General features: G+C 41.4%; 4 protein-coding genes across 4 annotated transcripts; 1 reads left to right on the forward strand and 3 right to left on the reverse strand.

Moving 5' to 3' along the window:
- Positions 1-31: 31 nt before the first annotated feature.
- On the reverse strand, positions 32-5,294 carry LOC133953620 (uncharacterized). Its single transcript, XM_062387629.1, has 6 exons — positions 5,012-5,294; positions 4,795-4,928; positions 2,916-4,660; positions 1,793-1,897; positions 1,593-1,678; positions 32-1,182 (listed from the first exon to the last, which is right to left on the reverse strand). Exons 3-6 carry the CDS (start codon positions 3,799-3,801, stop codon positions 856-858), a joined length of 1,404 nt encoding a protein of 467 aa, XP_062243613.1. The 5' UTR covers positions 3,802-4,660; positions 4,795-4,928; positions 5,012-5,294; the 3' UTR covers positions 32-855.
- A 2,124-nt stretch (positions 5,295-7,418) lies between these two features.
- Positions 7,419-10,981, reverse strand: LOC133953621 (zinc finger CCCH domain-containing protein 6-like). The gene is made up of 5 exons (XM_062387630.1): positions 10,790-10,981; positions 10,649-10,706; positions 8,710-9,024; positions 8,061-8,174; positions 7,419-7,947 (listed from the first exon to the last, which is right to left on the reverse strand). The coding sequence occupies exons 1-5, from the start codon at positions 10,843-10,845 to the stop codon at positions 7,822-7,824; spliced, it is 669 nt and encodes a 222-aa protein (XP_062243614.1). The 5' UTR covers positions 10,846-10,981; the 3' UTR covers positions 7,419-7,821.
- Positions 10,982-12,281: 1,300 nt separating this feature from the next.
- Positions 12,282-15,186, forward strand: LOC133953622 (group XIIB secretory phospholipase A2-like protein). The gene is made up of 4 exons (XM_062387631.1): positions 12,282-12,660; positions 13,340-13,428; positions 13,921-14,086; positions 14,618-15,186. Exons 1-4 carry the CDS (start codon positions 12,387-12,389, stop codon positions 14,734-14,736), a joined length of 648 nt encoding a protein of 215 aa, XP_062243615.1. The 5' UTR covers positions 12,282-12,386; the 3' UTR covers positions 14,737-15,186.
- Positions 15,187-16,164: 978 nt separating this feature from the next.
- On the reverse strand, positions 16,165-22,010 carry LOC133954172 (eukaryotic translation initiation factor 4 gamma 3-like). The gene is made up of 11 exons (XM_062388490.1): positions 21,910-22,010; positions 21,306-21,444; positions 20,935-21,020; positions 19,864-19,954; positions 18,777-19,131; positions 18,421-18,509; positions 18,201-18,307; positions 17,948-18,076; positions 17,224-17,305; positions 16,954-17,097; positions 16,165-16,430 (listed from the first exon to the last, which is right to left on the reverse strand). Exons 1-11 carry the CDS (start codon positions 22,006-22,008, stop codon positions 16,168-16,170), a joined length of 1,584 nt encoding a protein of 527 aa, XP_062244474.1. The 5' UTR covers positions 22,009-22,010; the 3' UTR covers positions 16,165-16,167.
- Positions 22,011-23,993: the final 1,983 nt, after the last annotated feature.

Here is a 23,993-nt window from a genome sequence, read left to right on the forward strand (position 1 = left end):
ATGATATGACAAGTTGACTTATTACATCATATTCCTGTTAAGAAATCATTTTAATAAGCATGCATCATACAAATATCGTACATATATGCACAGCAAACAACGTTTGTGGTCGAGTATTGATAAATGGTACTCATTATTCAAGTTGTAATTTACATACTTTACAGCAATGAGAAAAAAACAATTTTTTATTTTATTTGGCTTAATAAACCAGTGTCTAAATATTACTGTTTTACATCAGAAGCTTCAAATATAATAGAACTAATTAAGTCTTTAGTATCTTATCTTCCAATATTTTATCTATACTGAACAAAAATAAGATTTGTGGCACAAAACTTTATATATGGCAAACCACTGTAGAATAAATTAATTTCAGTCGTATAATTTCGAATAACTTATGCATAAGAAGCTTGTAAATTTGAAATTTAACACAAGATTAAACATGTGTACCTCTTATAAACAGGGTGACCAGGACTGACCACAGATTAAGGGAGAATGTAAACAAATGCATTACATACTCACATTTACCAGCATATCAGGGCGCTTGTATTTTAAAAAGTAAATGTACCTAATAAACTTGTAATAAATACGAACGTAGCAGCAATATTGTTTGGATACACTAATATGATTCAATCAAAACCTTTGGCAAACATATGTATGATAAGTAAACAGGTTTGATTTTCACACTAAAACATCCAAATAAAATGTTAACACATACAGGTTATAGAGATCAGAAGCCTGGGCTTTGACTCAGATTCTAACTACATTCAGTTTCGCTGTTTCAACATTGGTGCTAGAAGAATAAATGATTTAGATTTTCAAGATTGTTAGAAAGATAAAACAAAAGTAAGTCCGATGTTAGTGCCCGAGGTTGAAAACAGTGGTATCTAAAGACTTAAAAAGGTCTTTGAATGGTGTGATCGATTCTTTCCCATTTCCCCACTTTCCTTCCTCTGAATTGTTCTTCAGTCTCGGTTGGACGTGATGCTGCGTCAGTTGCGTAACAGGTTTGAATGGTGAGTTGTGTCTCCCAGAGTTTCTGACCTGGGGCTCCGTCCTAGCTGGAGGACTGAAGGTCGACCCGACTGTTGCATCCACAGAGAAGAGAGAGGTCTGAGAAGAGGGCTGATGCTCTGTGGAGTGGGCAACACTCTTCTCAGTGGACTGTTGCTGAGAATACGGAGTCTGAGGAGCACATTACACACAGAGGCACAAAGTCATCAACTGCCACACACAACATACACTTTTGAGTTCCTCAGTGAATACCGTTGAAAATTTGTTTCAGATATGAACTAATTCCCTGAGATAGTGACAAGAACGGGACTGAAAAAACAGGAATTCTCCCAGAAATAATGCAGACATAATGATGCCGAAGACACAAGATTATGTATATTTCTACTTTCAACAAATTTAATAAAAAAAAAAAAAAAAAAAAAAAAAACTTAATATCAACAAGTTCAACAGTTTGGAGAAAAAGGGAAACTAAAAAAAACTAAAGATATTCAAGCATCATTTACTGTCTGATAGTTGATGTCTCTGTACCACTGACGGGGATAGAAGCTGCCTTGTGCTTCTCACAATAAAATGTCTGATACCTTTTTCTTTCTTCTCTTTTTTTTCCTCTTCTGTTGTGGCTGAACAAAGACATCCCCCGTGCTGCTCTGATCCTTCTGTACACTTTCTGAAAAAGCAATAAAAACAACAAGACTTCTGTTCAGTTCTACAAGGATGATACCACGTTGTATATGGATTTAAATATAAATTACTTTCACTGGGATGCATAAACATCACGCACCTGAAAGTAGACTGATGTGAGCACTGTGCCGTTTCTCTCCACCCTCTTCAAATGGACTCAGACCCAGAAAGAGAGTCTTCAGAACTGAATTAGAAGTGGCTCCAACTGCAGATCCATGAACAGAGAGTTAACAACACACATCTAGTTCCCAGCTCAACACAAAAGCTGCTCTCAGACATGCGCTGAACTGCAGATAATCCCCTGACATATTCCGGAGAGTGTGAACGCAAATGTCAGAGTGAGAGGCTCCTGGAGAGTTTCTCCTGCCAGCATCTTAGGAGGAGCTAAAAAGCTTGTGTGAGAGGTCATTCAGGAGATCCTCCGCAGGATTAACCGCGAGCGAGTTGATGACACTCCTAACACACGCAAAATAAAACAATATAAAAAATTAAAATGTCAGTTTGAAAAAGCCGTTGAATATGTCAAAAGAGATTTGGTGATAAAAGTTAAATGATGATGTTGATGGGCTGTTAACAAAATCACATGAGCTCATGAATTTATACATTAAAGCCTGAAACATGCTTCTGTTACTGCGTCTTTTCACGCCGCTGTGGCGCAAGACTCGTTTTCATTCATGCTTCCCCAACCGTTGCGCGTCTTACAAAGCCATTCCGCGCCAGAACACTAGGCGGAGTAATGCTTTTTGTCGAAGACCTTAGAGACGCCTTCTTTCTTCTTCGTCGATTGTTTATTTACATAGCCACTGCGGCTCCTCGTAGCCTTTTTCTGGCGGACAAATCCGCCAGTCAGTGACAGGTTATACAAGTGATCATACTATCGGATATCTTCTGCCAAGTGCTCTTCTATTTGGTCCATATTCGTTCTTCTAAATCTTCCGTGATTTCTGCCGGTATTATGGGGCATGAAACCGGAAATGCAGCTCCAGAAGGGATGTAGAGCAGACCAATCACAGCCTTGCGGGCTGAGTGAGCTTGCGGAGCTTTGCCGTAAATTTTAGAAAAGGGGGTCGACACCCGTCAGCACGTAAGGAGGGATACATAAGCACGTAAGGGACCCGGAAAGGCTCTTGCGCTTACGGGCCCGTGAAAACGCAGAAGCATGTTTCAGGCTCAAGGCCTTTCTCTGAATGCTGCTATTCATAAGACATGTGACATGGCTTTACCTTTGGGCAATGAGATTTCGGGCAGGTGATGATGGGTCTGGGTTGTGGATGATCCTGCTCTGTCACCACAAGGAGTCCGACTGGAAGAGATCTCACGACAGGCGGGATTCACCTGATGCTTTGTAGGTTGACTCACAGCCTCAGACAAATCATTTTCATTATTCAAACGAGGAGAGAACTTAGGAGATGCTTGTCTGTGAGAAGTTTTGATCAGACGTGGAACATGCGTCTCTGCATTGGAAGCTCTTTGATTAGAGTCTGATGAATGAGTCACGTTATCAGACAACTGGTTTGACTCTTGTGTACAGGGGGCCGTCCTTGAATAATCTGGCTGAGTCGCCTTGCATCGCAGAGGAGCAGCACTGAGAGGGGCAGAGAAAAGTCCGAGGAAGGACCTGGCAAAGACCTGGTCAGGTTCAGCCACAGTTTTAAGATAATCTTCACTCCTGGAATGTGCGGACAGCGGAGCAGAGCGAGACGATTGAAGAGGAGCGGAGGTTGTCCCAAAATCTGGAGTGAGCTTCTGGCTGTCATTGATGGGGCTTGCAAACAGGCTACAGAATGTCTTACTACGTCCAAATGAAGAATCGCCACAATGTTCCATGTTGCTGCTGCACTCTGCTGTGGCCTCAAAGGAATTAGGTTGCTGTGTGCCGGGTTCCAGGATGAGTTGTAGTTGTTTGGAGGGCTCATGGGTCTCAGTGGGTGGTTTTGCTCGAAGATGACAAACGTCAGAGTTTCCAGCATTATTTGTCTCGGCGGAGCTGGTGACAGGTTCAGCGGGAACAGCAGCTCCATCTTTAAACACTGAGAAACCTGAAGTAGGACGAAGAGGCTTTGCTGAGGCTCGTGATTTAGACGCCAGCCCAGAGAGATATGGCTGCATCTGTGGAGGATTAAATGTCCGGCTTTTCAGATTAGTTGGTGCAAAAGGAAAACCACCAACACTTTTACAGTTCACAGAATGTAAAATTTTCACAGGCAGGTGGGAATTTCTTTGCAAATCTCCTTTTCTATAGGACAACACAGACTTCTCTGCATCTGTGGCCGGAGGGTAGAACAACTCCGACTTAACTTCATAGGAAGCTCTTTGAGCAGGTTTCAAGGATGCAGCTACTTCCCCAACGTGTTTCTTGTCATCCCCACTGGCCACAGTAAGATCAGGACATGTCTTTGATTTAAGGTCAGAGTATGTGTGGAAGGATGGCAGGCACTTGAACTTTTTCTCCTGGGATTTATTTGCTTCATTGCTGGTTTTCGTAGAATACAAGTCCTTGTCAGTTTTTGAGCTCAGCAGAGGATCAGTGCGATGTTCGCCGTCAGTTTTTGGAGTATATGATACATACTGTGCAGTAGGAGGGGAAGATATGTGGCCAACGATAAAACTTGCGTCCGATTTACAAGACCTGACAACATCAACAGAGTAGGGAGCTTTGCTTTGGTCTGCAGAGCCTGAAGGGCAATCAGAGGAATTCTGTGGACCAGAGAGAGATGCATAGTCTTGACTTCCAGGAGTTGTAAAGAAACTAGCGAATGGTTTGAATAGCTGAGGTCTGAGCACCGCTTCGACTGAATAACAAACTGGCTCCTGGTGATTAAGCTGAGTGGACAGGGGGCTGTGAGGACGGACACTATCTGATGCTTCTGGTGGGACAGCTGTCTCCTGGATTTCACGCTGTTCTTCAGTCTTGCATAACAAAGTTTCCTGCTCGGTCTTTGGTTCTCCACTGTTGTAAAATATAGGCCTAAAAATTAAAAGCATCATGTGACAGTTAAACCCAAACGTCACAACTTGCCTGGATTATTCATTATTAGATGAAATACGATACAAGAATGACTTTAATGTTTCCATGACAGGTGTAAATTTGAATCTGCATACCTGAGTGGTTGTAGTACATCAGGGGTTTTCTTTGACTCTGTAACTTCAGTCTCGTCTGTGTTAGCTGGTTGTCCTGACGACTTCTGCTCGTCTATTTTTGAAAGTTCATAGAGGTCCTTGTCCCGTTTTAATACCTGCAGTGAGAAGTAAATGCAAACATTTACACACACTCTGCATGTACAGCATAAAAAATACTAAGAAATATTTAGATACACACCTCCTCGAACAGTCGGCTAGTGGTCTCATTAAGTGGATCATGGGAGAAATTGCAATCTGCCCCGTAAGAACACTTTCCTTTTCTATGGAAGAACTTGCAGGGAAAGGACTGTTTTATTTAGTAAAGGAAATTTCACATGTTCAACAGTGTTGGGGTAGACTCCCCAGTGAGGACCAAACAGTGGGTTGTAAATACTTGGGGCCAAGCTGAAACCAGTTTGGCCAGTTTTCAGTCTTAATTCACACCTTCCTCAGACAGCCTGGAGCCGACGGTGAGGACAAAGGATTAAAACTTTTGGAGGGAAAACATTCTCCAGCAGGCCTGAGAATCTCCCCCTGGTGGTTGGAAAATGTCCTGAAGAGCCTTCAGGACCCCCGCTGAGTTCCAAGCCCCGCCCACTAAGGTCGGAATCCTGACATTCCCATTGGCTGAGAGCCAACTGAACCCTGTGACCACTTCCGGAGGAAGCAGGAAGTCCTCAGGTGGTATAAGAGTGCTGAGACATCAATAATCGCTGCCATTTTCCCTGCTCTGAAGACGTCAACAGACCCCTCCGGGTCTTTCCAGATGATTAAGTTGCTAAAGGGGGCAACCAGAGTTATTTTCTTTCATTTCTTTCATTGTCTTTTATCTCAGTCGACGGTTTTATTTTCAAAAGGACTTTTGCTCTTTTAACTTGAAAAGACCAAACAGGAAATTGCACGCGGAACAATCTCAGACTATTTCACTTTCCCCACGGACTTTTACTTTTCTTTTCCCAACGATCTACAAACGGCTTCCACAGCCGTCCCCTGCAGTAGCGCGAGTTTCATTCCGCTGAGGAGCACGAGCTCCACATCCCTGAAGAAGAAGGACGACGTCCATCCCGTCGAGGCAGCAGGAGAAAATCCGCTGCTTGTCCGGTCCAGCGGCGGTTCACCGCTTGAGAGACCACGTGATTCACTGGCCCGACGCGCACGCACACCGCGAGGGTGGTACAGTAAGAGGCTTTATTGTCTGGGCAGAGACTAGTTTAAATACTTAGCGTGTCATTTGTTTGATTGTATGTTTGTTTGTAGATCGCTGATCTGTTTTTAGCCGTTACACAGCGGACCGAGACGTCACATCCGGTTCCTTTGTCTACTGTGTTTTCGAGAAGCGCGCGGTAACGAGCCGTCGCTTCCTTTTAACGTGTTACCGTCAGAGATATTGTGCGGAGATATACATCTGTTAACAGATAAATCTCACGTAGCTGGACTGCCTGCTTCGCTAGTAGTTGTCTCTGACGATGTTTCCTGATCTCTCTCTTTCTCTTTTCTCCTAAACCTGTTTATACACACATCCGATCTGTATTTAGAATGCAGTTCATGTAACATAGTTAAATTCTATATTTAGAGAGGCTGGACACATCTGGAAGCCATGCGGCCGAACGCCAAAGCAGAGACAAAGAATTCTCTTTGTCTGAAAATCCTTTGGTGTAATTCATGTGACGACCATCAGTATCAGTATTGCCACGCCTCCTCTCTCCTCCCATTCTGGCTCTAAATTCATAACGGCTCCGCCATCTTGTTTTGTAGTCAATCCGCCATTTTGAGAGTTTTTAGGCCTTGATTCCACGAATCATGATCGGCCGCCATCTTAGATGTGACGTCACCACTTGACTGCGTCATCGCCACGCCCCCTTCTTTTTCTCTCTCTCTCTCTCTCACTCTCTCTCGCTCTCTCACACACACACACACCCACACAGACAGATACACATTGATGAATACATGTGTTTTCTAAATTGTGATAAGCGTCTGCTGTTAAAATGATGAATCATTAAATAACACTAACTGTATTTCACATGCACACACATACACACACATACACAGAGAGACCCTTTGACACAGACACACCGAGACAGACATACATAGGTAGACCGCCGGTTTTACATGTATTTTCTGAATTGTGATAAGTGCTGCTGCTGTGTTTATCTTTGAAATATCAGAGCTTGTTAAAATGATGAATCATTGAATAACATTATAACTTTATTTCCCCTTTAATAAATGCTTTTGTAATTAAAGTATCTCCAGTCTGTGATTATTTGTGCATATGTATTTGATTGCAGCTGGATTATGATTGCCTGTGCTCGAACTTAAAACCCTTCATTGTTTATTATATAATCATTAATACTAAATATTGAGATTATTAATATAACTTATATCATTGAAACTGATATTTTATAGATTGAATTGTTGGTCCCTGTAACCAGGGTGGTGCCCCGCGACAATAAGCAATGATTACAGATTTGTATTATTCTTAATTGATAATTGTTTTCATTAATTATTTTAACTATTATTGATGGATAACCGTATCATTTCTAATTAAATGTGTTACTGTTCTCAATTAATAGCTTTATCATTTTTGATTATTTTTAATAAATAATTGTTATTTTAATAATCATATTTCATGATTATTAATAATTAGCCAATGTCAATTCTACTCCTACTATTGCACAACAACAGTCTCCACTTTCTAATAGTTACCAGCAGGAATTAAGGACAGAATGATAGAGTATCAAGAACCATTCATCTCATCAGCTTCACGATTGCCATGTGCATTGTTAAAGGCCCAAGGAAAAGCAACCAGCACTCTGCAGCAGTGGTACCAGTGTCAGTGATGTTGTGGATCAGGACAACGGCAAAGATAACACATCCCCCTGTTCGGGGATCCACATACTGAGTCAAAGCTGCCACCAGCATCACCACAGGCCAAAGAAACAGCCTAATTCAAACAGAAAGGTTCAAAGTGGACACTGCACTACACATGTTATACTAATTATTGCAGTTAAATCAAAGGATATTGTGCATGTAGGGGCAGCTCTCCCCTTTAGTGCAGGCTCCTTGGACGTAATACTTGCAAACTTCTTTGATGACATCGTTGGAACCCTGAATGTGCTTCAGTTGGCACTTGTCACCCTGCAAACAGGAAAGAAGAAAAAGGCACAGTATAAGGCAATATAGTAGCTTACAATGAGACATTTTTACACCATCTTAATCACTGACACTTCTCCGCATTTGTCATAACCTGCCTTGATGCACCGTCCCCAAATGAAATGTCGACAAAGTAACTGTCCATCCACCAGCAAAGCATTCTGCTCTCTGAACTCTTGCGTCATAATTCTTGTGGTTGGCACTTTAAATTCCTAAGAGGAAAGACGAGCATGACAATTAGATTAACACATTAATCCTATATATATATATATATATATATATATATTAAATATTTCTTTAACCAATTTTCATATCCTCTCACATTTGTGTACCCCTAACTCTACTGGGGCCATTTTTTTCTTTTTTTGTAAGAGCAATTGTTTAAATGCTTCAAATTAGGAGTTTCCCTTATCTGATGTTGCTATAGAGACTGTCCTTGTCCGTAGAAAATCCTTACAGGGACCTGGACCTGGACTATATGAATGAATAGCTCAGGAAATACAAATCTACATTCAGACATGTACATAGCTTTCACTACACAATACATTTTGATTTTTACTGATTTATTTATAATTTGTTTAACATTTGTTTAACTTTTCTCCCTTGATTGTCAAAAGTTGTTTAGACCCTTGGCTGTTTATAATAAGGCCTAGTTAATTGTCAGTATACAGTTGAAATGCAGCAGACAACAGGCTGCTAATAATTAATATCTCTCCCCACGGCAGTATGGTCAAGAGTCTTGCTTACCTGCTTGACATCTTGTCGTTTACCCTGTCCTCCAAATTTTCTATTCTGATAGTGGCCACCTCGATTAGAAAATCCTCCTCTATCCTTCTGATGATTCTGTTTTTTCCTGCCATCCCTCTGGTTGTTCTGTTGCTGCTGCTTGTAGTTCTTTTTAGCATTCTGACCTTTGTGATGCATGTTATTGTGGCCAGAATTATCACTGTGGTTGTGCATCAAGTCTTTGGAGAAGCCAGTCCTTGAATGTTCAGTGGAATCATCATCTTTAAAGGGTTTTGGTTTGTACGTCCAGCTACTCTGGGCTTCATAACCTTGTTTCTGTGGAAAAGGAAATCATAGAGGTTACACATTGTAAAGTTTATCACAACATTTTCAAGTCCATAAATACAAATTCATATTGTGCAGAACATACAGCAGTTTAATTCAGCGCAAACAGTTGTTTCTTTCTTATTCAAATCCTTCTAATAGACGTACAGATTAAACTGTGTGGTTATTTTAGAGAATAGACTTTTTATCAGAGGATCTTGTTCGATTTTGTCTTATACACTTATACCACTGACAGACCTCTAAATAATGTTTTTTATAATACCAAACTGTTTACATCATATTTCATTGATATGAAAATATGAATTTGTCATTTGTCAACTTCTGGATCATTGAATGTATGAAATGTGTTGTTTCCCCCCCCGTAGAATATGAAGATATTGACCTCCGCCAAAGGAGATAATGTTTTCACCACTAACTGTAATGTTTGTTTGTTTTTATGCAAGACGTCATAAAAACTACAGGACAGATTACCTTTATCATTGCAAGGCAGTTTTTTTTTTTTTTTTAACACATTCACTGATATCCCAGAGAATAGAGGCATTCATGGATCTTGATGAAAAACAAAATCCTTCAAATTAAGGGGACCTAAAATTTTCATAATTCGGTGCAGCTTGTTTTTAATCTAAAGGGATGGTTTACTCACTCATTATCTACTCACCATTATGCCGATGGTGGGTTTGAGTCCACAAAACACTTTAGGGGTTTCAGGGGTAAACAGTGTCGCAGCAGAATCCAATACACTTGAAGTTACTAGTGACCAAAGATTCAGACGTATAAAGCAGAAAAAACCTAACATGTCTCCATACTGCTTGTGTGGTATCATCCAAGTGTCCACAAGCTCCGACATTCATCTTCGACTCGAAACAGCATCACTTATACCGTGTTTTATGCCTAAATATCCAGCAGGAGTGGCTCAGCTAGCGGACCTTAGCATTTCCGACGGTCTCTGAATCCCTTGAAGGGGACTGTTGGGCCTTGGTGGAGGTATGAGCTCTGCCATTCTAATTTGTGATGTTTAAGCAGTGGCAGATTTAGAAGGGATCTTGTTTCTTGTGCAGTTGTGCTAAGAGGAACGATTTCACCAATGTGCTGAGTCAGAAGTACAGAGGTAGCAGATGGGGAGGTTTGCCTCAGGTTCCTCCACTGAAAGCCTGAAGAAGGGGGAACTGGGGAATCTGGGGCATCTATGTGTGTACAGTAGCCTACTTAATCAATCAGTCAGTGTGATTATTAATATGAACCATACAAATGCTGGGCAGATTTCATTTGATGTATAATTGATAACTTTGCATCAAAGAAGACAAGAAACGTCAGGAATTGGAAAGAAGCAGTTTTGGAAATACTTTGTGTTAGTTGTGTTTCTTGTATGAAGTGAAATAGTATAGTGAGGTGATATAGTGTAGTGTTCTCCTCTTTATAAATACCTTGTTCATCTATGTCCGATTTGTGAAAATATAACATTAGATCCTTTATTCTATTTATATGCATTTACTATATTTATTTATTTCCTTCGCATTTCATTTTCGACATCATGGACTTGATTGTATATCATTTATGGTTGTTATTCATATGGGTTCTTCCATACAAGCCAGACTTGAGAATGAGCTAAACCCACCTTGTTGTCAGGGCCTCTCAGCTCAGCCTGGCTTCTCCTCTTTCTTTCTCCAGCTCCACTGTGGAACAACACAAGCAGGTAGACAAACATGAGGGATTCGTCAAACACAACACAGCTACACACTCAAGTGTGGCTACGTACCTGTGTGTGACGTCTTGGTTCATAGATAATCCCGTGAACAGGTTTGCGAAAGCCATGCTTTTGTTTTCTTCTTCGCCAAACGTTTGTTGTATGTTTGGGGAAATCCTGCAGTTTTTCTGTCTGTCAGTTTGACTAAAGCTGCAGTCAGTGGTTTCTCACATGCCTTCGTAATTCACCGCATCGTCTCCATCTTCTTCCGCGTTTTTGACTGACGTCGGAGCTCTGTCTTCTTCTTCTTTGAGGTTTTACAGCAGTTGGCCTCTACTGCCTCATTGTGGCTGTAGATGTCACTTACAGTTGAGCAAATCTGTGTCATCCTCGTCCACTGTCTCCTTCTGTGAACAAAATGACCAGTTGTTCTGTTTGTCGACAAATTGCTCTTCCCTGAACTAAACCAAAATATATATACTAGTTCGATATAATCAGACTATAATAAGTCAACATTTTCTTTGTATTAGTCTTTTATTCTCTAATTTCAACCTTGCATGTTCTTGATTAAAGCAGTTTTGTGAAATTTGAGTTGGGAGTAAAATGGTTTCTGAATACCCCCCACCCCAGCCCAACCCACACACACAAACTCACACTCACACTCAGACACAATGACTCAAATGATCAATGGAAAGTCACAGTACATACAACATAGTCTCTGACAATTGATTTGTCTTTGTTTGCTTTATTGTTTTTAATGATAAGATACACACACAAACACACAAACTGAAGTATTCAGGGTGTAATCTGGACTATTGAAAAGCCCTGTATACATGCCTCAGCCAAACCATAGAAAGCTGTTAGCAGCTTGATCAAAACACTGCTACTCGTATTTTTAACAAAAAATGTTTATCCCCTCACTGGTTATCAGTTAAATTCAGAATACTTTATTGTAATACTTAAGATACATTTAATAACTTTTAAAGCTCAACGTGGGCTGGCCCCCTCATACATTTCGCCGCTCTTGACTCCCTATAATCAAAGTCATAACCTGAGCTCGGCCAGCGTGTCCCTGGGCTCTGGAACTCCCTGCCTGATGAGACTAGGCTCGTCAACTCATTACAGATCTTGAAATCCCTGATCAAAACTTATTTTTACAGGAAAGCATTTATAACATGCGACCTGTAATTATTTTAATACAACAATCTGTTTTACAGAGTTCAAGTGTGAAGTTCCTGATTCTTTAATCTCTTTTCTTTAAATGGCAACCAGCTTCCTGTTCACCCATTAAAGGACATCTCTCATCCCACAAAGAGAGGTTCTCTGAGCAGTTTTACAGGACACAGGGAGGATGCTCTCACATTTTCACTTGATGCTAATGTCAAGAGGGAGTAATTCGAATATTAATGGGATTAAAGTGTAATTGAATCTATTTGGCTAAATGGTGACTAAGCACACTCTGCCTTTTTTGTCAATCAGCGAGAACGATAAAAAGCTCAGACATGATAGAAGCTGGACTTTGTTCCTCCACATATGAGGCTGTCCCTGCATCTGGCTCAAAGTTCAGGTCACACAGACAGTTGCAGTGTTGGCTCTACGAGGGTGTTTGTGTTTCCCCCTCAGTCTCTGAAGTCTAACTGTGTTCACACTGTCCTGTCTGAGCTTCAGGATGACCCGCTGGGCCCTTCTCACTCCCCTGCTGCTCCTGTTAGGACTCTTCCTCCACAGTGCTGTCAGTCAGGAGGCTGACGACTCTGCAGCAGCACCACCCCCACCGCCACCGTCGGGCCAGGCCTCTGATGGCACGCAGGCAGAGGACGAGAACGATGAGTGGGGAATGAACTCGGTCAGAGGAGGCTTTGAGGCCGTCGGAGGCTACTTTGACTCTATGCTGGAGTTCATGGGCGGACGTGATGGAGTGTGCCAATACGGCTGTAGATATGGTAAGTCTGTTCAACAGATCAGTGGCATGATGCAGAGTGCGAAACACCAACTCAAAGCTTTTCTCTTTTTGGATTATACTGACATTGGCAAAACAAATCAAATCTGCTAATTTCAGCCTTTTAACTGATGTGTCTGTAACTATATGGATCTTCATTTGACCACAAGTTTGACCAGAGACCTTCATCTGTCCTGTATGTTTTTTTTAAATATAAGTGGATTCAAATGTAAAATTAAAGCAAATTCTCGTGAAAAAGGTTGTTTTTCAAAGGGGTATTCAATTTTAATTTGTAAATGTATCTCTCTTGCTGCCTCATGGATTATCTATTATGATAAATACGAGTATATAGGACTAAATAGAGGTTGCCTTCAAATTGCATCATGAAATGATAGTTCGATGAAAACTGACCCTTTGGATATAAATAGAATTATTTAAAATGATTATATGGAACTCAAACTTTAAAAGATGACCAGGATTTACTATAGGCTGATATTGTAAATTCATCCACTTATCATCTTTGTTATCATCGTGGAGTGGGCCTGGAAACGGACTGTGACCCCAGAGTGATAGGAGAGGTTTCAAGTGGAATGTGCCAGATATTCATTTGGTTGTGAAACCGATTCCAGCACTTGTGCACTGTGCGTGTTGTGAAACATGACCTACATCTGATCTGCTCTCAGGTAAAGCTCCTATTCCTCGTACTGGATACCAGATGCCAGAGCCTGATGGATGCAGCTCCTACTTCTTTGGACTTCCTGTTCCAGAAGGGGTATGTTTACTCTGACTGCATCAGGGAAATTCTAATAGGAATTACATAAACTGTAAATAGATATATAGAGCTGAATCTGTCTTCCAAAGGGCCAGTAGAAAAATGACTGGAGTGGTGTAGGGAAGGTGCTGAAATGTATTTTTGACTTTTTAAAAAGCAAGATGCTCTTTTTATATTTCATTTGGACCTTCTCTCTAGCCTCAGGAATAAATTCAACAACTTCCTTAGTAACATCTCTTTGCTTAACATATGGAACAATATTTTCTATCAGCCTAACTGCATCTTTACCAAAGTTGAGGAAGAATTATGGAAATGTAGAACTTGGTCTGTTGTGATGTGTACAGTGTACAGTGTACAGTGACGGCAATTGTTTGCTATTGATATAATGGTTCCTCAGAGAGATTATGTTCCCTACTAACTAGTAACATCAATGTTTACAAAATCAAAACCACTCACTCACTCACACACGGAATCCTCTCTGTTTTTTTTCAGATGGATATGGGGATCCCTGCCATGACCAAGTGTTGCAACCAGCTGGATATGTGCTACGATACCTGTGGCTCCAACAAGTACCGCTGTGACTCCAAGTTCCGTTGGTGCCTCCACAGCATCTGCTCCGACCTCAAGAAGAGCCTTGGTTTTGTTTCAAAGGTTGAAGGTTGGTCACATTTCGAACTTTTCATTAATGAATGCACGTTTACAGAGCCCTCTCAAGTTCATCAGCACCTCCTGATATTCTAATTGAATTAAAACTAAATTAAAAAGTGTTTATGGAATTAAAGGTTCAGTGTGTAGTATTTAGTGCCATCTAGTGATGAAGGAGCAGATTGCTTTGAGTTCAAGCATGTAAAAGAAAATACAGCAGGTCAAATAAAAACATTGAGTTTAGACTCCGTGAAAAAGGACTAGCTCATAACTGAAACCCAATAATGTTTTTTTCAGGTGATTGAACACTAACAAAAATAATATATTTTAATTATTTCTAAGTATTCTCCTAATCCCTACACAATGGACCTTTGATTTCAAACAAAAAAAGTTCATCAATCCAGTTGTGTACGAATTCAACTGCAAGCAGAGTAAATCTGACATTATATAATACTGATGAACATTGTACCTTCATTATTGGTACATTGCTTCATGTGCTGACTGACATACTTGTCTGTGTCTCTCTGTCCCTTCTTGTCCTCAGCATGTGAGACAGTGGCAGACTCCTTGTTCAACACAGTGTGGACTCTGGGCTGCAGATCCTACATGAACAGCCAGAGAGCAGCCTGCTACTGTCAAGGAGAGGAGAAAGATGAACTTTAAATGAGATTAACACATCAAACCCAGTCTCCTATTTATATAAAAACAGCAGCAAGTACTGATGTCTGATGATGATACTCTGAGTTATAACTGTGCAACTACTGCTGTGTGACTACTTGAGTAATTTATTCATTAGGTCTTGGTTATAGTTTTGTTTCAGGCTGTTGTTTTGTTTGTGGATTGCTTAAAAACTCAAATGTACACAAGTTGTAAGCTAAATCTGGATGTATTTGTTTTTGCATGTATGCAGACTGGTATTAGCACCTATATAGCTGGTCGTGGACTGAAAGGAAAAGGGCCTGAGGCGTGAACTTCACTTAACGTTAAGCTACTGTGCAGCATTTTGAGTGTTACCATCTCCTACTGAGGATAATCCAGTGTATGAATAAATGTTAACACATTTAAGAATGAACCTTTCATTTCCTGGTTTATAATAAACAACCCCATTCAATAGCTCTGAGATCAGTATTCTGCAGTAACCAGTGTACTTAGTAATGAGTAGGTATTTGACCAGTTTAGAAAACTATTATCATTTATTGTAGATAGTTCACCAGTAGATGGGGACATAGTTACTGTTGAGGATATATAGATATAGATATAGATATATAAAGACATATATCTATATCTATATATATCTATATAGATATATATAGATATCTATATATCTATATTTATATATATCTTTATCATTATATCATGTTTTATTTTATCTTGTCTTCTTTGTCGATAAAATAAAATCAAGACAAACATGAACTGAATCAATATTCGTGAATATCGACAAATGACTCCAGTAAAAAACGATAATAGAAAAACCTTCATGGGAAATGAAGTGGAACAAACATCTGTTTACCTCTGTCTAATGATGACACAACAAAACAACTTCTTCTGATCGGCAGTGGTAGACAACCGTTTTGTATCTGTAAACACAAAAAAAAAAAAACGCCTTAAGAACACACACACAAACACACACACACACACTAAACAGAGAACTCATATCCTGAAACATGAGTGACAATAAAATAACATTTTTACAATATAAGCATATTTCAGCCTTTTACCACTTTTCGGTCGTATGTAATTGTAAAGTGAATATTTCAGGCTTTGGGTCTTATCTTCAGGTCTGGAAAATACCTGTCAAACAATTATATAAAGTCATATTTAACAATGCAAGATTATTACTTGGACATTACCTAAATAATTGCCAATAAATTGAATCATCAGTCAACCAATACGTCTCCGGTATCCATGTTCACAGTGGGTGTGTTTTGGGCGATCTGGTGGTCACGGGACCACATAATGCCGGACAACACTCAAACATGTCATAGCTTCATAAACACACAATCTAGATATATACATACAAAAGATGCTACAAATAAGTCATTTCCCCTATAAGCACCAAACCATGGAAAGAACAAATCATGAGAACAAGCATTTTTAAATACTTTTTATTGTCTTTAATGTTTTTGAATTACAATATTTGCAGTCCTTAAAAAACGATGTCCCCCGGGGGTCTCCCCTCGTCAATTGTCTTCGGACTCCACCTCCCGCAGCCAGGTGAAAGAAGGCCGTGATGGTCTTCAGAGCCACGCCCTTACCCAGCTGCTCGGCCGGGTCTTCGCTCGTCCCCCACTTGAAGGACGCGTCCACGGAGATGACATCCTGGTGTTTCAGACATTCAAAGAAAATCCGGAGGAGGTCTGGAGAACAAATACATGTCAGTCATCGTTTCAGCTGTGACGAAACGGAGCTGAGACCAATTCCTAATGTTATCAATTCAATTATTGCGATTTGTATCTAGATAAGAAACAAAAAATTGTTGGATTAGAAAGTACTGAAGACGCCATTGTGTTCTGCAAAAGTGATTTGGAGTCGGAGTGATGTTCCTAAAATGAACAAATCAAGTTAATGTGATTTGAGATCAAATTTGAGATTCAAAGTTTAAATCCAAATTGTTCAAAGTGTCCTTTAAGGGCTTAAAAAATAAACGAAAATATGTAAATCTACAATTCCATATAACAAGGCGAAGTTCTTCTGCTGATGAGAATCATGTGACAAGAAGCAAAGCTCCAGAGAAGCTACTAAATGGACCTTGTAGTGAGATTGAACTGTTCCACTGGTTTGATCACAACTGAGAACTTGTTACACAGTTTATTCTTAAGAAACAAAGAAAAAGGATCATGTGTGAGTTTCATTTGGAGTGAACTCTGAAGCAGAACTTACTTGGAGGCTGATCGAGGGTGACGATCAGCGCCTGAAGTTCCTGAAGAGCATGCCGCTGTCGCTCACTCTGTGAGCTACGGTAGTTGAGATATAAAGGCATTCTCTTCTGAATCAGGGCTGTGTGCACGCGACAGTTGGTGTTTTCTGCACAGTGAAGCAGGAGGCAGAGTAACTTCATTCATTCGCTCGGCAGAGAGTAAATATTGTAATCAGCGGTGTGTGATTTGAGCAGAGCAGAGGAGTCTCTGCTCCGGCTGGTGGAGAGTTTACCTTTCACTGCTGCCTTACACACTGCCGTCATCAACTCCCTCAGGTAGTGAGACGAGCTCATGTGAGACCTAACCAGCTTCTCCTGAGAAACGGAGAACAGAGGAGGAGGAGGAGGAGTAAAAACACAGCGTCTGTCAAATTCGCAAGAATCAGCTCAGAAGTGATGACACTGAAAAGCAGTCAACACAAAACCCCTTCAGACAGGACCTGAACTGAATGGCCTTCCCCACATGCACAACCCTGCCGAAGGTTCTCTGCACAGACGCATCGACAACTTATCCTCCGCATTATTCAGGCGAGAGGTGGAGCAGCCGGGTGCAGCAGGCAGAGGCAGGAAGTGACGAATTAACTCCGCTGCAGAAATCACATGATCATGTGCCAACAGTGTCATTGGCTCTCCTCACCACAAACATTTTCGTTGGTGTCTTCTCCATGTGTGACGTCGCTTTTTCAGATAGAGAGAGATCTTTGTTTTTTTGTTTGTTAAAATGTGTGTAATTTGGTGGCGCTTGATTGAATTTAGGGAGACTGTTGGGCCTCGGAGGAGGTACGTGCTCTACTGAGTGCTTCTGGTTTTATTTATTATTTATATTACCTGATATTGGTGCAAGTTCAAAATATGTAGATGTGCAATGAACCTATTTCTGGTCTTAAACTGGAGCTTATGTTTTCATTTGTTTAGTTAGTTTGTCAGCAGGATTCTGGTTGATGTCACTTTTCGTACCTTCACACAGTTGAAGATCTTCTTTTCACTGGCCATGTCCTCCAGCAGGTGTCTCTGCATCTGATGTGTCAGCACCCCGGGAGACCAGCTTCTTTCAGACACGGTCGCCTCAGAGCTGCAGGTGTCCGACTGACCATTCATTAGAAAACAAAGATGCCAGTTCAAGACTAATACTTTGATTCTTCCCTTTTAGAAGTTTTATTCTATGAAATTGAAATGAAAAATCAGTCATCAGTTGACTGGATCTCATCACCTTTGAATTGTTCATGTGCAGGAACTCCTCAAGGATGGACTTCCTTTTGATCATCTCAGCAGACCGAGCAGGTTTCTCTGTCATCTGGACAACAGTCTCAGGTTTCACTGTCGATGCAAATAAACAACCACAGTCACAACAGTGTGATGAATGGCAGAGAGTGAATGTGTCAGTATTATCGTCCTGTCTGTCCGGTGTTGGGCAGCGAGCTGCGTCTCACCAGGCTCTGGAGCTCTGCTAGTCTCTGGCTCAGGTGCAGGGTCCTGGGTGACACGCTGTGGGGTTGGACTCTCCAGCAGCTCCTCTGAACTGTAACAGAGTAACTCTGAAAATCAAGCTTTTCACCCAATTTGGAACCTACTACAAATTATTATCACTGACCTAAACAGAAGTGAAACAAAACCAAATGACAAAACTGATTTATTTTTAAGTCAATGGAAACTAGTTAATCAGAGTTATAAATATCCTGCTAACAGGAGAGATAAATATCAGAATGACAGAGATACACTCCTTGTGTTTCAGAGAAACCTAACACCATCTTAATCCTTAAAATCAGACAGCGTTGTCATCTCATACCTTTCCAGAGTTTTCCTGGCGTCAGAGTCTGGTGTCTGAGGAGGAGTGGGAACCTGTGGCCTCATGTCAGAAGCCACAGTTTCAGAGGAGACTTCTCTGTCAGTAGGACTAGAGGCCTGGGGCTGGAGTGCAGCGGGGGGCATGAGAGATGGCTCATGGGCCGCTGTCTCCATCTCAGTCCTGGACTTCCGGAGTGGGAGATTGACAAGTGTGCTGAGCGTGGAGGGGAGGGGAAGCTCCGGTTCACTTGTGGGAGGAGTGGACTGAGCTTCCAGTCTCTCCACGGGGGCTTCAGGCTGCATAAGCCCAGGTGAGGAAGACCTCTCACCAACTGGCTGCACTTCTGGAGCTTCATCTGGAAGAAGGAAAAGTACAGATGAATACATGTCTTCAGAATTTAATCAGCAAAAGGTAATATTTGTATCACAAACTACACTTAACAGTTCTTCACATATATGGTATGTAATAAAAAAATATAAATCTGTTTACAAGCTGTGAGATTTTGTGACTGTTACAACTTCAAGTTCAACAAGCCTCCTAATTAATGGCGATATGGGCTTTCCAAGTTTATTATTAAGGGGTACTCTGACTTTGACTGGTCATATCTCCTTTAACATGAGAAATAAACAACCACAGTCACAAACTAGTTAATCAGAGTTATAAATATCCTGCTAACAGGAGAGATAAATATCAGAATGACAGAGATACACTCCTCATGTTTCAGAGAAACCTAACACCACCTGAATCCATAAAATTACTAATTATTAATTAGAAGGAAAAGTACAGATGAATACATGTCTTCAGAATTCAATAAGCAAAAGGTAATATTTGTATCACAAACTACACTTAACAGTTGTTCACATATAAGTAATGTAATAAAAAAATCTTCTTAATTCAATTGATTGTGCTGATTTGGTCGCATGAGAAACACATGGAACTGAAATTTGACATATCAAAAATCCTAATAATAGGAATCTTAATCCTAACTCTAATCAGCTACAAGACTCCTGATCATAAGGCAGCAGGTCATGTAGTGTGAACTGCACAGTGATCCGACAGCTTTAAAAGTCATGTGGTGCGACCTCACCTGAGTCAATGGCCTTGGCTCCTCCACTAGAGCCCTTCACCCATGTGACTTGAGACGGGGGGCCCAAATAGGTGTTCTCTTCCATTTGAGGCTGCAGAAAGAGAAGCGATTATGAACACTTGTCACATTTCCAGCGAAAACTACAGATGACAAAAGTAGAAAATCTGAAAGGAAAAGTCTAAAGGTTTAGACTGAAATCTAACGGTAAGGAGTTCCACTCTTTCATGTTCTCAAAATGTCCAGCAGAGGGAGAACTAAGCTTCTTTCCAAAGCACTGTCTGAATTCTTTAATGCCCAATGTTAATCAAGGACAAATCCCAGCCACATTACTGCATCCATACCATAAGTTGTATTTTGTAAACATGAACACAAGACAAACTTGTTACAGCATGAAGAACGAACTCACCACTTTATATTAATTACAAAGCTGGCGATGTTCGACCGAGACGGAGTTTTCAAAACAGCCTCCAGATTCAGCACAGACCAACAGGCACAATAAATGAGCCACACAACTTTTCAAGTTGACTGTGCTCAGTTTCTACTCAGAGGTCACTGCTGATTTCACAAAATCTACTATATTCAACTTCTCTTGTCTTGATACATTTTTACAATATTAAACTCATTATACAAATCATTATGTATATTGTTGAATTGATTTACTCTGAGTTGAGGGCGTGCAATCGTGGGCGTGCGGAGGAAGCAAGACATTTAGTGACATTTCAAATCTCTCAGATCAAACTATCATTAATCAAAATTTCAGCTAAAGTAATTTAATAGTTTGAATTTTGTAGCCAATTCTCTCGATTTTAACCGGAGGTCACGTCTGACAACGGCTTAAGTTTCCATGGAAAACAACCAGTTACCACATGGTCATTGTTTCTCATTGTTTTCGGTGATTCCAATGTAGAAATATGAGCAAATGAACTATGAGGGACAGAAGGTTAATGGCAGCTTCACGTCTCCTGTATGCAGTGCATTTGTACAGTCCAAACAGAATCAGAATCAGAATGGAAGGTAAGAAAAAGGTAGAATGGTAAGATCTGCGTCGAAGCCTCGGACAGCTCGTCTCACCTTGCAGAACTTTGGCATCTTGCTAGGGTCGTAGGTGTTCCAGGTCTCCTCCCCCTGTGTGAGCTGATCTTCCTGCTCCTCTGGATCTGTGGAGACACACCAACATAAAAAAACAAAAAGGCAAATTCAGGTTTAAGATTAGTTCAGTCAAACATTTCTGACTATTTCTGTGGCATGCTGTGTTACTAGATGCAGTATTATATGTCAGCTAGCAGATGGGAGGGATTGAGCGGGCTTCCTGTCTGCTGTTGGCCACAATAGCACCTCTGCAGGCTATAGGGACATGTGGTCTACAGCCTGGCTTCCTGAGTCACTATAGCTGTGCTGATGTGATTCTAAGCCTTAAAGAGGATTTAGACTGCAGGCCTGACCTGGCTGTCTCTTGGTGTCCTTGGAGAACAGTTGCTGCTGCAGGTTTCTCTGCTCCTCCTGCTCTTCAATCGTTGGCTCCATGTGGATCTGCTCGATGGTCTTTGGACTCAGGTCGGCTCTTCGAGGCACCCAGTTTTGCTGAAGAAAAAAAATCTTCAAAACCACAATTACTTCAAACCCTAATCAGACAGATTCTGTAGTGTTAAAAGATTTCTTTGCTCTTTATTTTTGACAGATCAGATAATTTAGGAGCATGTGTGGGTTTCATCACACAGTGCTAGATACATTCTAGCATAAACAGAGGAATCAGTCATCACAGAGGAATATGAATGGAGACACACTGATGAATTCATTAAAGATTATGCGTTAAAGTTCACTTCTTCCTCAGGTTTCTTCAATTTTTCCCTGTTCTATAGATATATCTATATCAGTCCAACAGCAGTGTAGATATTCATTAAACAGAATATCCAGTATCATGTTCCTGGTCATCAGACAGATCGGTGAAATAAATCTCTGTGGTAAAATCCATCTTATTTTGAAGCATTTGAATGTTGGACTCTTTACAATTGTGCAAATGAAAGAGAAACAGTGAGCCCCACTCACCAACCTCAGGTCTATAGTATCCTGCAACGTGAACCTTATCCGAGATGACGTCTGACTCGCTTTGGCGATTGTTTCCATACAGTTAAAATAGTGATCCATCCGAGGCTGGTGAGACACAGAGGGGGAGAGACGGTTAATTTGGACACATGAAGGTCATGTTTAGCATGATTCCATTCAATCTACCAGACAGCAGGTTGCAGATATTATTATTCTACAGAGTTGACCAATTGTCCAGTTTATCATTACATTACATTACATTTCATTTAGCTGACGCTTTTATCCAAAGCGACTTACAATAAGTGCATTCAAACCCGAGGGTACATACCAAGGACGAAAAGAATCAAGAAAATACAATTTCTTCAAATAAAGCAAAACTACAAAGTGCTATAAGTAAGTGCCATTTAAGTGCTACTAAAGTGTTAGTTTCAAAAAGTTTTTTTTTTTTTTATTCAAGGTAAAGTCGGAAGAGGTATGTTTTTAGTTTTCGGCGGAAGATGTGTAGACTTTCTGATGTCCGGATGTCAATGGGGAGCTCATTCCACCATTTAGGAGCCAGGACGGAAAACAGTCGTGTTTTTGATGAGTGTTTAGCTCGCAGTGAGGGAGCAACGAGCTGATTGGCCGAAGCAGAGCGGAGTGAACGGGGTGGGGTGTAACGTTTGACCATGTCCTGGATGTAGACTGGACCGGATCCGTTCACAGCATGGTACGCAAGTACTAGTGTTTTGAACCGGATGCGAGCAGCCACTGGTAACCAGTGAAGGGAGCGGAGGAGAGGAGGAGTGTGAGTGAATTTAGGTTGGTTAAAAACCAGTCGAGCTGCTGCATTCTGGATGAGCTGCAAAGGTCGGATGGCAGTAGCAGGTAGACCTGCCAGGAGCGAGTTACAGTAATCTAGACGTGAGATGATCAAAGCCTGGACCAGAACCTGCACCGCCTTCTGAGTGAGAAGGGGGCGTATTCTCCTGATGTTGTACAGCATGAATCTACAGGACCGTGTTGTTGCAGAAATGTTGGCAGTAAGGGAGAGTTGGCTGTCGAGTGTTACGCCCAGGTTCCGAGCCGTCTGAGTGGAGGTTAACACAGAGTTGTCAAAGTTAATAGTCAGGTCGTGGATGGGAGAGTCTTTCCCTGGAAGGAAAAGAAGTTCAGTTTTGTCAAGGTTAATCTTCAGGTGGTGTTGAGACATCCACTGAGAGATGTCGGTCAGACAGGCAGTGATTCGTGCTGCTACCTGTGTTTCTGATCGCGGAAAAGACAGGATTAGTTGGGTGTCATCAGCATAGCTATGGTAGGAAAAGCCGTGCGAGTGAATGACAGAGCCGAGGGAGTTGGTGTACAAAGAGAAGAGGAGAGGACCTAGGACAGAACCTTGAGGGACCCCAGTAGTGAGGGGACAAGGTTCAGACACGGACCCTCTCCAAGTTACCCTATAAGTGCGTTCATTGAGGTAGGAAGAGAGCAGGGAGAGAGCAGAGCCTGAGACACCGAGGTCCTGAAGGGAGGAAATAAGGATCTGGTGGTTCACTGTGTCGAATGCAGCAGAGAGGTCTAGAAGGATGAGGACAGAGGAGAGAGAGGCTGCTCTAGCAGTGTGAAGCTGCTGAGAGACAGCAAGGAGGGCAGTCTCAGTTGAGTGACCTGCCTTGAAACCAGACTGGTGAGGGTCAAGAAGATTATTGTGGTTAAGATAGGAGGAAAGTTGATTAAAGATAGCACGCTCAAGAATTTTGGAAACAAAGGGAAGGAGAGAGACAGGTCTGTAGTTATTTACTTCAGACGGGTCCAGGGTGGGTTTCTTCAGGAGAGGATTTACTCTTGCCTCCTTCAGAGAATTAGGAAAACAGCCAGTTGACAGGGAAGTGTTGATTAGATGGGTAAGAAAAGGAAGAAGGTCAGGGGCAATAGACTGGAGAATGTGAGAAGGGATGGGGTCAAGGGGGCAGGTGGTCGGGCGGGCGGAGGTTACCAAGGTCAGAACTTGATTGGGAGACAGGGGGGTGAAAGAGGAGAGCGAAGGGGATGAAGATGAAGTTGTTGGAAGTGTGGTTATAGAAGGAGGATCAGAAAATGAAGAGCGTATG

Source organism: Platichthys flesus, chromosome 5, assembly GCF_949316205.1.
Source record: "Platichthys flesus chromosome 5, fPlaFle2.1, whole genome shotgun sequence".
Classification (NCBI taxonomy): Eukaryota; Metazoa; Chordata; class Actinopteri; order Pleuronectiformes; family Pleuronectidae; genus Platichthys; species Platichthys flesus.

Coding starts and splice junctions, on each gene's coding strand:
- LOC133953621 (XM_062387630.1), bottom strand. CDS start 10,845: ATGGCTTTCGCAAACCTGTTCACGGGATTATCTATGAACCAAGACGTC. Junction 10,707..10,789: donor AACCAAGACGTCACACACAG/GTACGTAGCCAC, acceptor GTTGTTCCACAG/TGGAGCTGGAGAAAGAAAGA. Junction 7,948..8,060: donor TTTGGGGACGGTGCATCAAG/GCAGGTTATGAC, acceptor TCCTGTTTGCAG/GGTGACAAGTGCCAACTGAA.
- LOC133953620 (XM_062387629.1), bottom strand. CDS start 3,801: ATGCAGCCATATCTCTCTGGGCTGGCGTCTAAATCACGAGCCTCAGCA. Junction 1,898..2,915: donor CGAAATCTCATTGCCCAAAG/GTAAAGCCATGT, acceptor ATGGATCTGCAG/TTGGAGCCACTTCTAATTCA. Junction 1,679..1,792: donor TCACATCAGTCTACTTTCAG/GTGCGTGATGTT, acceptor TTGCTTTTTCAG/AAAGTGTACAGAAGGATCAG.
- LOC133953622 (XM_062387631.1), top strand. CDS start 12,387: ATGACCCGCTGGGCCCTTCTCACTCCCCTGCTGCTCCTGTTAGGACTC. Junction 12,661..13,339: donor CCAATACGGCTGTAGATATG/GTAAGTCTGTTC, acceptor ATCTGCTCTCAG/GTAAAGCTCCTATTCCTCGT. Junction 13,429..13,920: donor GACTTCCTGTTCCAGAAGGG/GTATGTTTACTC, acceptor GTTTTTTTTCAG/ATGGATATGGGGATCCCTGC.
- LOC133954172 (XM_062388490.1), bottom strand. CDS start 22,008: ATGGATCACTATTTTAACTGTATGGAAACAATCGCCAAAGCGAGTCAG. Junction 18,510..18,776: donor GCCAGGAAAACTCTGGAAAG/GTATGAGATGAC, acceptor ACTCTGTTACAG/TTCAGAGGAGCTGCTGGAGA. Junction 16,431..16,953: donor CACCCTCGATCAGCCTCCAA/GTAAGTTCTGCT, acceptor TTTGTTCTCCAG/ACCTCCTCCGGATTTTCTTT.